Source organism: Gigantopelta aegis, chromosome 14 (assembly GCF_016097555.1).
Source record: "Gigantopelta aegis isolate Gae_Host chromosome 14, Gae_host_genome, whole genome shotgun sequence".
In the NCBI taxonomy this organism is placed as follows: Eukaryota; Metazoa; Mollusca; class Gastropoda; order Neomphalida; family Peltospiridae; genus Gigantopelta; species Gigantopelta aegis.
In genome coordinates, this window is record NC_054712.1 from 25,644,835 (window position 1) to 25,657,136 (window position 12,302).

At 33.5% G+C, this 12,302-nt stretch overlaps 1 protein-coding gene across 2 annotated transcripts in view; it reads right to left on the reverse strand.

Moving 5' to 3' along the window:
- The window catches only part of LOC121388615 (DNA topoisomerase 1-like), a 36,713-nt gene that overhangs the window by 8,580 nt on the left and 15,831 nt on the right, over positions 1 to 12,302 (reverse strand). For both annotated transcript variants that reach the window (XM_041520025.1, XM_041520024.1), the window contains exons 9-18: positions 11,303 to 11,425; positions 7,050 to 7,237; positions 6,387 to 6,450; positions 5,831 to 5,911; positions 4,241 to 4,384; positions 3,299 to 3,553; positions 2,338 to 2,452; positions 2,033 to 2,160; positions 669 to 763; positions 291 to 369 (exon numbers count right to left, since the gene is read on the reverse strand). In XM_041520025.1, the coding sequence (XP_041375959.1) occupies positions 291 to 369; positions 669 to 763; positions 2,033 to 2,160; positions 2,338 to 2,452; positions 3,299 to 3,553; positions 4,241 to 4,384; positions 5,831 to 5,911; positions 6,387 to 6,450; positions 7,050 to 7,237; positions 11,303 to 11,425 (1,272 nt within the window). The remainder of the gene's footprint in view (positions 1 to 290; positions 370 to 668; positions 764 to 2,032; positions 2,161 to 2,337; positions 2,453 to 3,298; positions 3,554 to 4,240; positions 4,385 to 5,830; positions 5,912 to 6,386; positions 6,451 to 7,049; positions 7,238 to 11,302; positions 11,426 to 12,302) is intronic.

The window sequence follows — 12,302 nt, forward strand, 5'->3', positions numbered from 1 at the left end:
CTGAAATAAAAGTTTTTGGGGTTTAAAAAAACAGAAAAGAAAAAAACCCTGTTATTTAAAACTTGAAAAGGGACCATTTATGATAATTTTTTATGCAGTAATTTTTATTTGTAGCTTGTGAAAAGATATGTATTTTGTGCGTAACCTAATTTTGTGTCGGCAGGCTTCTATGTTAACTATTCCACCTAAGAACCAAATGGCGCCTATTTGTATTTTTATATAGATAATATGCAATGTTTTAGTTGCCAAATGAAAAAATTGGTCGCAATGTAGAGGGCTTGTTGGTTTACCTTATCAGTGGCCTGGACCTCTAGCTTAGTCAGCTGTTCCTCCAACCTCTTCAATGAGTTCTTCTTTTTCTCCACAATTCTGGAACACACATGTAAAATAGTTATACAGTACTTCAGGTATGGGAGGAAAACGATAATGACTGTTGGGCTATGATAGTACAAAACAAAAGCCAGCAACTATTCCATGTTTTGTTGGGTGTTTTTTAGTTAAGTTTTTTATTTTGTTTTATTAAATATATTTTTACACATTTTGTTATGAAAAAAACACCCATTGAAACAAAAATTAAAGGTACCAGTACCCCACAAGTGGTTATTTGTGTAATGTTCATATGACATATGTAGCCCAAGAGACAGAAAGTTAAATCTATCTGTACTTACGCTCGGTTTCGTTCAGTGTTATGATTCTTGTAGTCTGATTTTGCATCTTTTATGTCTTTCTTTGCATCTTTAACTTGTTTTCTCTTGTCTTCAACCTTAAATTAAATAATGGCTTGGTTATGGACTTTGGAGTCAAAACATAAGTCTTGTAGATGTTGGACATTTTTAACGACACCATGAACTATGGATGTTGGGTTATACTGGATACAGTGCTAAGCACCTATATAATCAGGAATCGCATTCAAGGCTCAAACTTGACAACAAGTAGACAATTGTGTCGTAACTTATAAATTATTTCACCATGACTTTGGAAAATACTCAATTCATATTGGCCAATTACTTTAAATCCTAGGTGATTAATTATGGAGAACCACCTAATATTTAAGTAGGCTGCTTTACTCGCTTATGAATACAACGCGATATTTTCAAACATGTCAGCCAAACAAAGGGGCACCTTTGACATCGGTACGCGTCAGGAAGTTTTTGATATAAATCCAGACTGGTCTGAAGAAGAAATGTATGTAAAGTTGCCAAAACAAGAAAATAACGAAAGTACACAAACTGCAGTTTTAACAAGAAGAAATGGAAAAATAGCTGTATAATACTGAAGCCTAGTTATAGCAGATGATTAAATTTTGTTTGGGAGGGATGTGGGGGGTGATTTATTACATTTTGTTTGGGAGGGATGTGGGGGGTGATTTATTAAATTTCAAAGAAACTTGTTATTTATTCTTGTTTATGGGTTTTCCTTTACATATGTTAATAAAATAGACAAGATTAAATATCTGTTCCAAGATCTACAGTCGTATGTATTTATTTATTATGTTTTTATACTGTCAACAGGTGTAAACAGGTGTTGACATTTCAACATTATCCACATAAACAAAGTGGAATTATCCTGCCTGTTCACTCCTATTCCCTCCGTGTATTAAAAATAATTCTAACTTTGAATACATTTTAATCATGGTAGAATGGAAATAAACATACTCTGATTTTATTTTCGAGGTAGGTTATTGTGGATTTAACACCACTAAATGTTACATTTAAAACCTCACGCCAACACATTTGGTTTTAAATGACATTTAGCGGTGTTAAATCCATGATAACCTACCTCGAAATGAAATCAGAGTATGTTTATCTCCTAATTTTACTTGGGACATAAGTTTGATAATAACTAATAATTTGTTTATTATCCTCTATATAATCTATTATTTCTCAATACTGATTAATATAGCAGGTAAACGTAAATTAATTTGCTAAATGTTCCCCGTACATGCTAATATTTATGAATACTGATTACGTGAACTTCTGAATGTTGTGACACTTAACTGTGAATGCAGATGAAGACACCTCTCAAACATTACCTTATTTATCAAGTTTTCCATGGACTGAGCAAATGTTTTTGGTGCGGAACGTTGATGGTTACATAGGATAGCAACTGCTCTGTTAGCACGATTGTATGATAGCAGTTTTGCAGGGATTGCGTCTTCCTCTGAAAAACAAACAAAATGCAATACTTTGTATGTATATAATTTAATTACACACAAAAGATCAGCATTTAGGTGCTGCCCGAGTTTCGGTTCAATATGATTTTGTGGTGAATGAAGTACCATTATTCCAATGCCCGAGATCCCATCCCTCGATATAGATTAAATTCACTATGACTTACCATTTGTCAGTAGATCAAGCTGTTCTTGCAGAGTGCGTGAAGCATTGTATGTTCGGAAAACTTTGGCGGTGAGGCCTTCCATCAACTCGTGTAGATGTTTGTTCATAAGTGCCGTCTGAAAGTACAATATTTCATGTCAAAAAGCAAATAACTTAAAAAGTCCCGATGAATGTATTTGTTAAAAATAGAACATGAAAAATTAAGTGTCTTGGAGATTGATGTCTTTGAGCAGGAAGCCACATGAGGTACATATGTATTTAACATTTAATGATGGAATAAATCATGCCAATCAAAGTTTGTTTTGTTTACCAACACCACTAGAGCACATTGATTTATTAATCATTAGCTACTGGATGTCAAACATATGGTCATTTTGACAGTCATAGAGAGGAAAACCGCTACATTTTTCCATTAGTAGCAAGGGGTCTTTTATATGCACCATCCCTCAGACAGGATAGCACATACCACGTCCTTTGATATACCAGTGGTGGTGCACTGACTGGAACGAAAAATAGCCCCACCAACAGGGATCGATCCCAAACGGACCGTGCATAAAGCAAGCACTTTACCACTGGGCTACATCCCGCCCTCATGCTAATCACTGCTCTGCGATCTAGTGATGACCAGCAACATGATTTTAATACTAGTTATTATGCAGACGCATAAATAGATCAGCAAATCAAAGCAAAGGTCAAATAGGCCTCTCTTCTTAATTGCAAGTTTTAAATACTTCAGTGGTTGTTAATATTTGTTTCTAACAAACAGTTATGCAAGGTTTAATCCGACCATCAAACCTCTACAAAAGAGACAATCTAATGAGCTAATCTATTATACATTTCACTTGATACACAATTATCATGAAGTTGTACAAGTATATATAATAAGTAGCAGTGAATGTTTATAAAATAAAACTTAAATTATTTTCAGTAAAAGTATGAAAAACTCAAATGTTGTTACTTACATTGAGCCTGTCAAAAAGGTCGTCCTCTGGTTGCTTGTTCTCCACAAACAGCTGTAAGTTCTTGAAGACACGTTTCTCCACTGGGACACTGTTCGTGTAGCGGATGGAATCTTTTCCGAGAAAGTCGAACTCCACCACACACTCTTTGCCGTCTTTCTCGGGATACAGCTTGATGTGTTCCACCCGTAGAGAGCAGCAACCAACCGTGTCGGCTGTCTCACCTTCTTCCTTCTCATTACCAGCTCTCAGTGCAAGCTGAAACATAACACCAAATGGAAATTGAGTTATTGGTATGGACAACTGTATAGAGTTATGACTTACACAATTTAAACAAACGTTTCCAATTCCCATCATGTGTAAATTTGGACCGCAAATGTAAATTTTTTTCATGCAAACTAAAGTTGTAACGATCGAGGATCCCAAAATTTAAATCATAAAACCACCAATAAATTAATTTAAAAAAACTAAAGTTTACTAAAACAAGATTTCCCCCCCCCCCCCCCCCCCCCCCCCCCCCCCCCACCCCCCCACCACTAACTCCCCCCCCCCCCCCCCCCCCCCCCCCCCCCCCCCCCCCCCCCCCCACCACTAAAACATAAGAACTGGCAAAAAGAAATAAATATAAGAAATTTTCGAAACCTTTTTTTTGGAAAAAAATTCTTTGAAATTTGGTTTAACCTTGAAACACACTAATGTACATGATAAGCATAAGCAAAAATACAGCAGAACATATTACTACCAGATATGAATTTTTTTTTAAAAGGAAACACATATCTTTTTTTTTTTTAAACACGGTTCTAGAATATAGAAGGTACCGTAATCATTATATTATGCCTGGAGGGTCTGCTTCAATATTTTTTCTGTACTTATTTGGTTTAAATGAAATTTTATTTTGTGAGTGGTGGCTAAACAAAACTATTTGTCTCTTGGTGTTTTCTGTACCTTATCGATGAAGTAAAGAGCCACCGCTCGCTGGCGCACTCTCATCTCCTTTGACTTCCAGTCTTCACGATATGTGGCTCGGATTTTGTCCACACACTTGTGCAGTTTTCTGGCAATCTCATATTTCTGCCAATCCTTTTCTCCCTACAAATAAGCAGCATCAAACATAAAATTCTCACATAAAAATACTCTCCCTACCAAGAAAAATATTACATCTTCATATAATACCAGCTTCAAATCTCTTTGTCATTACTGACTTTACTCTTAAGACTGGTTCCCAATTGTATTAATACATACCTAAGAGTGAAGCCTAGAATTTTCATGTTGGGTGCAAGAACCAGGCGACAGAATTTCAGCAGGTATAACTGTCAAATTTATTACCAATTACTACTTCGAATACTCATCAATGGCAAAGGGTAATAACCCTGAAATGACAGAGAATAATACACGAGTGGCCGTTAGATACAATTTATCTCACGAGTTGTTTAAAATGTATCCAACAAGTGAAAGCGAGTTTGATACGTTTTTAAATGACGAATTGTAAGATAAAAGGTATTTAATGGACACAAATGTATTATTCTATTTCTTACATATCCTCAAAAACCAGGTTTGACGCAAATTTTAACATCGTTTTCAACTAAAATATATTTACAACCCTTTGCACCTGTAGCCGACTTACCCGTCACAGACACATCAGGTTACCTATATGTCACAGTGTAATCAATTTCCATCGTGTTGTTTTTGATTGGATATATGGCACTGGTGACCTGGTGATCACCTAGGAGCAGCCAGTCGTACGTCTTGAAATTGTTAACACACGTACACAGGGCTCGAAACGGCCCGTGGCCAGGTCACCAAATGCGACCAATGTCCTATTTGGGTGACTTAAAATATTAAAAAATAATGGCATTAGTCGCCCAAATAATATTATTTTGTTTAGAGATACAACACATGAGCCACTATTAATATTTGTATTCCACATTAAAATCATACTCGTTGTTCACTTACCATAATTTGCTAACATGCATTATTTTTTGGCCCACTATATTTTTTGGTGAATTTCGAACCCAGCGTACGTGATATTATAAATAATGCATGGTGTTTTCACCAAACGGGTGTAAGAAAAATGTATAAACAATGTTTACAACTTGCTCCAATGACCAGGATTACAATTCAAATCCATTTTTCCCTAATCTACATTATTTTTCATCAGATTTACCGGATTCACAAAATCAATTTCACCCAAAATAAAATCTGCCAAATTCGGTGGATCAAAGGAAAATTCTTATCCCTAATTATTTCTTCTTCCTTATGTCAAATTAAAAAACATTAACAGAAGACTAAAATAGCTGATTAATAAATAGTAAACCACTTTTTTAAAGGATCAAAACAATGTCCCACAACTGATATATCAAAGGCTGTGGTATATGCTATCGTGTTTATGGGAAATTGCATATAAAAAATCCATTGCTGCTGATGACTATATGTCAGAATTATCACTGGTCAATGATGAATAAAGCATTGTGCTCTGGTGGTGTCGTAAAACAAAATAAACTATTAGGTATATGTGATTATTTAATCTCTGATTACCTTGAGTTTAGATGCAGCGTTGAGCATAACATACTTAGTTGCCCCCTGTATGTTCTCTGTCCAACTGGCAAGCCAAGTCACCTGCAACGTATCAAACATAAAAAAAAAATCATTTTTGTGTTCAGTTTATACACTGAATGTTTTAATGACATTTCAAAGTAGTTGGATGTATTCCCTAATTATGAGAGCAGTTTTATCTAAGAATTTTTACATGACCTGACAGGTTTCACTTCAGATAAATAAAATTACACTTAGAACAATAATACAAATAAATACCCCCCCCCCCCCCCCCCCCCCCCCCCCCCCCCCCCCCCCAATTACTGCAATCGATCTATTTATTTGAACACAACTTGTATTTAAAATATGTACAATGGCGTCTTAAACCTCCAAATTCATTGCAGTTGGTGTCAGTAAATCATTCTCATAGTATCCGATTTCAATTATACATATTAACAAATTAAATGTTTGCCAACCCAAGGTCAAATTCTAAGCGAGATCTTGCAGTAGCCATTATAAAATCTACTTTGAGCACAAATTGGAAATAAAAGAGACGTACAGAATTGTCATGTCGAACTTCTTTCCACTTATGTCCTTCAGGGGGAACAGGTATTTTAGATTTTCTGAAAACAGAAATTACAAGCATTTTCATTTTGCAAACACGGCCATCTACCCTTTAATTTTGTATTGTTTTTAAATTCTTAATACACGTAATTCTGAAGAGGCATTCTTCCGTTTTAGAATGAAATGGATGTATTAGAATTACACACAAAACCACTTTGCATACTGTTACATCACAAAACACAAAGATTTCTTTGGAAACAAAAAAAAATTGGACCTATAAGTTATCTGATTAAAAATAAAGACCATATTAGTTTTCTGAAATTTGTATCTTAATTAAGCAGCTTTACATTACTAATCAAAGGATGAAATAAGATTTTTATTTTTAGTACATTTTACAGATATCAAATAGTTTGTTTTTACTGCGATATGCATTGATATTTTATTTATTTCTTAACATAAAAGTAAGTAAACTATAAATCTATAAAGATTAATTTTTATAATGTGCAAAACTGCTATCTTTTCCTTTGCTGCGGTAAACTGACAATGTTGCCAAAAATTACTTCTGTAAAGGCTGGAATGGACCCATAAATCTCTTGACAACATATAGCTTTTTTATATAATTGTGCAGACATTTACAAAACAAAACAAATTGACTTACTTGCTGCAGTTGATGATGACCTCCTCTGCTTCCACACGTTTTTTCAATCGACCCTGTTTTGGGTGATCGCCTCGGCCACGAAACAGGCCAGGGGGCTCTATGCGGAAGTTGCCAATCTTTTCTGTGTGGCCATCTATTGTACAGAATCCATACTCTTTTGTCACTTCTTCATTTTGCTTTTTCAACTCCTGCAGGGAAAAAATAGTAATGTTAAAAACTACGAAGAAAACTGGAATAAAAGTTCAGTTCCCTGACATACTAACAAAAAAAGAAAATGTCATTAGTGTTTAAATGATACTTAAAGTTAATATCCCAGTCATTCTTTAAATGTGGTAGGTTTTTTTAAATGCAATTTGACCCATCAAGTGTTTTTTTTAATTAATGTACCGTATATCTTCGCCTGTAAGTCGATCTCGGCTATAAGTCGAGTCCCTAATTTCAAGCCCTGAAAAAGTATTTTTTTATTGACCCGTTTATAAGTCGACCCATGAAAAACAACTTATAAATATTGAAGTATTTCTTATTTTCAGCACATAAGAACAATAATATACAATATTTGAACAAAAGAAAATTATTTTACAAACTTCAGTTTTCACGTTTTGTACATCGCAATCAAACTACATAGCATCAAAACGAAACATTCCCTTAGTAGATAGTGAAAGCTGTTTGACTGTCACCGTATAGCACTGTACAGCATGGTTTTGTGCACAGACAACAACTTTATTTATAAACACTGACAACAGATCACTACGATAAAACTGAAAGTATCAATTAATCACATGTTTTGCCGCCATATTAATATATGTAAGGAGGACAACTCTGGAAAGTACACTGGTTTTGTACCAAATGATGTATGTCCCTATTGCTCTAGTGAACTGTAGAGATCAGTCTAATCTGTTTTAAGGGAAAGCTCAGTAATATTCATGAAGTTAATCACCGACAAAACATTGTTTGAACAACCATTAATGCCAGTGACCAGATTTTAAAATAAACTCAGGCAACAGGTAGTTAGTACTGTTTACATTTTTGCTATTAGTGATGACTGTTATTTTAACTAAGTGGACTGTTGTCTTGGCATGTGAGAGATCGCACGCCTTTTTGCATAACCAAAACCGTTCTAATGCCAAAAAAAAGGTTATACAAAATAAATGTCAAATTAACATATTTGAGTATAAATACAGGGCAAACTTCAACAATAAAACTTGTAAAATAATCCCCAAAACGGTAATATTTTTGGGTGAATTTTTTTTACCCTCTTATAAGTCGACCCGAGTTATAAAATAATTTTTGGGTGAAAAAAAATCGACTTATAGGCGAAGATATACGGTAATTAAAAAAGAAATTACTGCCAATATTAGGAATGACGGGAAATAGAAATCAACTGTAATGGGCTACAGCACCCACTTTCTTTAAGATTGGTTATTTTTTGTTGAGCATTGGTTTTTAATCAGAATGCACTTATAAAAACACAGAATGTAAAAATGTATGTAAGATAAGAATTCCATGGAATAGAAGTCTTTCCCACAATTTGCTGCAATGCACTGGTGGCACCTAAGTCTGCGCACCTAAGCATTTGTGTTATATTTTAAAGTTAAAATCTTATTTTAAAAATATTTGTTTCACCACCCCACAGTACAATGGAACAATAAATGTGTTACTACTGAAAGTTATTTTACTTTTTCTTTTTGCTTTTTTAAACTGAAGTGAAGTAATAAGCACATTCTTAGTGGCACCCCCCTGTATTTACCGGCCTGAATGATGGCACATACTGTATGTATATCTTTGCCTAGAAGTCAAACTTTTTTCACCAAAAAATTATTTTATAACTTGGGAGGTCGACTTATAAGGGGGTAAAAAAAATTCACCGTTTTGGGGATTATTTTACAAGTTTTATTGTTGAATTATGCCCTGTATTTATACTCAAATATGTTAATTTGATAAAAAAAAAAATTTTATTACCTATTTTTGGGGCATTAGACCAGTTTTGGTTACAGTGCTGTCCGGTGTATCTGTGCACCTAAGCATTCAAGGACCATTTTCTATGTGAACACTGTGAAATACTTAATAAAATGTCTCTCATCAATGAAGCAGTGCATAATCTGAAATACACTATAAATTGTTTTATGTCTGTAATAAATAAGCATTTCAAAATGGTGCGTAAATATAGGCACCCCCTTGTATCCAAAACGATTTGCATGTCCGGTGATTCGGCACAGTAGATGTGGATCAGTGATCCCGCTATTTATAAACCACCCATAACCTCACTTTGTAGCCCATAAATGCTACACTGTTGTCCCAGGATTCTTTTAGTACTTTTTTGTTTCGTCTGGTTAAAAATATTACTATGAAAATGAATGATCACACATGACCCATCTCATGATCAGTTTCGGAATCGTTTTCTTGAGTGGCACAGTACTGCAGATGCATACACGTTCATTATCATGCATGGCTAAGATGCCTACATGGATTTTTTTCCTCGGGTAGATTGTGCGCACACATGGATCTTATTTAGCTTTTATTTTTTGTAACAATGTGACAATTGTGAACTGGAATGACTGTCAATTAAGGTGTAAAACTTTCCTTTTGTCTGCATTTGTCCTTTTCAGGTTAAACAGAAATAACCGGAATTTTTTTTTATACCATTTACTATAATTTTAAAAATGCAGGAAAGGTGATTTTAGACTGGTTTTAACATTCTTAATATCAATAAGGCTGACCTACTTCGCCTTTATATACACAAATACAGGTGAATGATTTATTTTGAAATTATGATATAATTATTGATAATTCTAATTTTTTTTTTTAATTGTGCACCCTTAACAATAAATATGTCGATACTTGATTACTTATTGAAAAATATTATATTCGTTAAAAACACCAACAACATGACAACTTCCTAAGCATACTTACACAAAATACCAAGTGCGCCGAATCACCGGACGCACCGATACACCGGACACGGTTGTATATGAAAAGGCGTGCGATCTCACTCACATGCCAAGACAGCAGTCCACTTAGTTAAAATAACAGCCATCACTAATAGCAAAAATATAAACAATACTAACTGCCTGTTGCCCGAGTTTATTTTGAAATCTGATCACTGGCATTAATCGTTGTTTCATCAATCTTTTGCTGATGATTAGCTTCATGAATATTACTGAGCTTTCCCTTAAAATAGCTTAGACTGGTCTCTGCAGTTCACTAGAGCAACAGGGACACACATATTTGGTACAAAAACCAGTGTACTTTCCAGTTATCCTCCTTACATATATTAATATGGCGGAAAAACACGTGATTAACTGATGATACTTTCAGTTTTATCGTAATGATCTGTTGTCAGTGTTAATAAATAAAGTTGTTGTCTGTGCACAAAACCATGTTGTACAGTGCCATACGGTAACAGTCAAACAGCTTCCACTATCTACTCAGGGAATATTTCATTTTGATGCTATGTAGTTTGATTGGAATACTGTGATGTACAAAACATGAAAACCGAAATTTGTAAAATAATTTTCTTTTGTTCAAATGTCATACATTATTGTTCTCATGTGCTGAAAATAAGAAATACTTCAATATTTATAAGTTGTTTTTCATAGGTCGACTTATAAATTGGTCAATTATTTTTTTATTTTTTTAACATTAACAGATAAATTTAAAGATTGATTTTATATATGGATTCATAAATTACAATAAGGTATGTATTGAAGCTTTTATGTAAACTTGTGCAAGTTAACATACAAGGTTGATCATTACAACAATGACAGACATGTGTTGACAGGTGATACAAAAACATGTTGATTGAGGCTGGCAAAAGTATACTTTTAGTGCATTAGTTCAGAGGGTTTTTTTCAATCAAATTGTTATCTACCAGTTTTATACCTATATTCACAATCAAGATGTGTTGTTTTAACAATTGTTTTATGAATTAAATTAACGTTGTTTGTTTCTTTTCAAACATACCCACACACTTGTTTCAAGACGTAATGTAATGTAATTAACATGCTCAGACTTTTGTGCCGCACAGGCTAAGGTGACATGAGTGTATCTTATTTACCAAACTGCTGTCTTTCACTTTTATTCACCATTGCAAAAAATTTATTTTAAAATAAAACTGATAAGATGATTAAATTAGTTTGATTTATATACATAATTTTAACATGGAGAAAAAGCTGAAATTTCTGAAGTATTAAAACAATTTTCTTTTTCACAGGTACAACTATAAAATTCACAATATGCAAAATGATTAAAGATACCTGTTTCTGTTCTTTGGTTCTGTTTTTTCTGTCCTCCGATTGTTTCAGGTAGAAGGTGTGCATCTCTTTAAAGTTGCACTTCTTCAAGTCTGTGATAATTTCTCTCTCTTCTTTACTCATCACCTTTACAACACAAGTTAATGATGTTAATTAGAGCCAATCTACAACATGGTGAGGATAATAACTTCATGTACTGAACTAACACAATATATAACTATACTAAATAAAAAAAATTAAATATCTCACAAATTTTCAGAAAAAATTGGTTCTGAATCTAGTATAAAAATAAAATGCTTTTCACGAGAGCAAACTAAGTGATTATTAAAAAAAAATATTTGATCTGGAGATCTAAAGATATGTTTAACAAGCTTATTGTTATGTATAAATAAGAACAGAAGGCTCAATAGTGACAACAAATTTAATTATGTCTTTGGTAAAGTTTTTCTTCAAATTTACTTAACATTTTGCATAAAACAACAAATTTGTCTAAAATATAACGTAGCACCCTATAAATATGTCAAAATGACAATAAAAATCAAGTTCTTGACAAATTTTTTAGAATTTCATACATGAAAAATTAACTATGTTAATGGCAACTAAAGACATTAACCCACTATTGGCACATGTTATTTTTAATATAAAAATAAATTGCTATTAATATCTTAGTTCAGGTTGCCTATATACAATACCATATTTAAAAGTAGATGTATATGACAAGTCAAATACCATGTAAAAAGAAATTATTGAAATCTTTACAGTATGAATTATAGGCCAAAACCAACTTTTCCTCAGTGCTAACTTGGATTCAAACTCCATTCAGAGCCATTTACAGAGATTATTGTCAAGGTCAAGGTCATTGTGAATTTGCATGGTCAAGTGACGGTTAATTAATCAACCAGTATAGTTTAATTAAATAAAATGACAAAATCATATTTTTTATTATGCACTGAATATGTGCTATAGGGTGTATACTACCAAATAAAATCCCATAGACGACAAT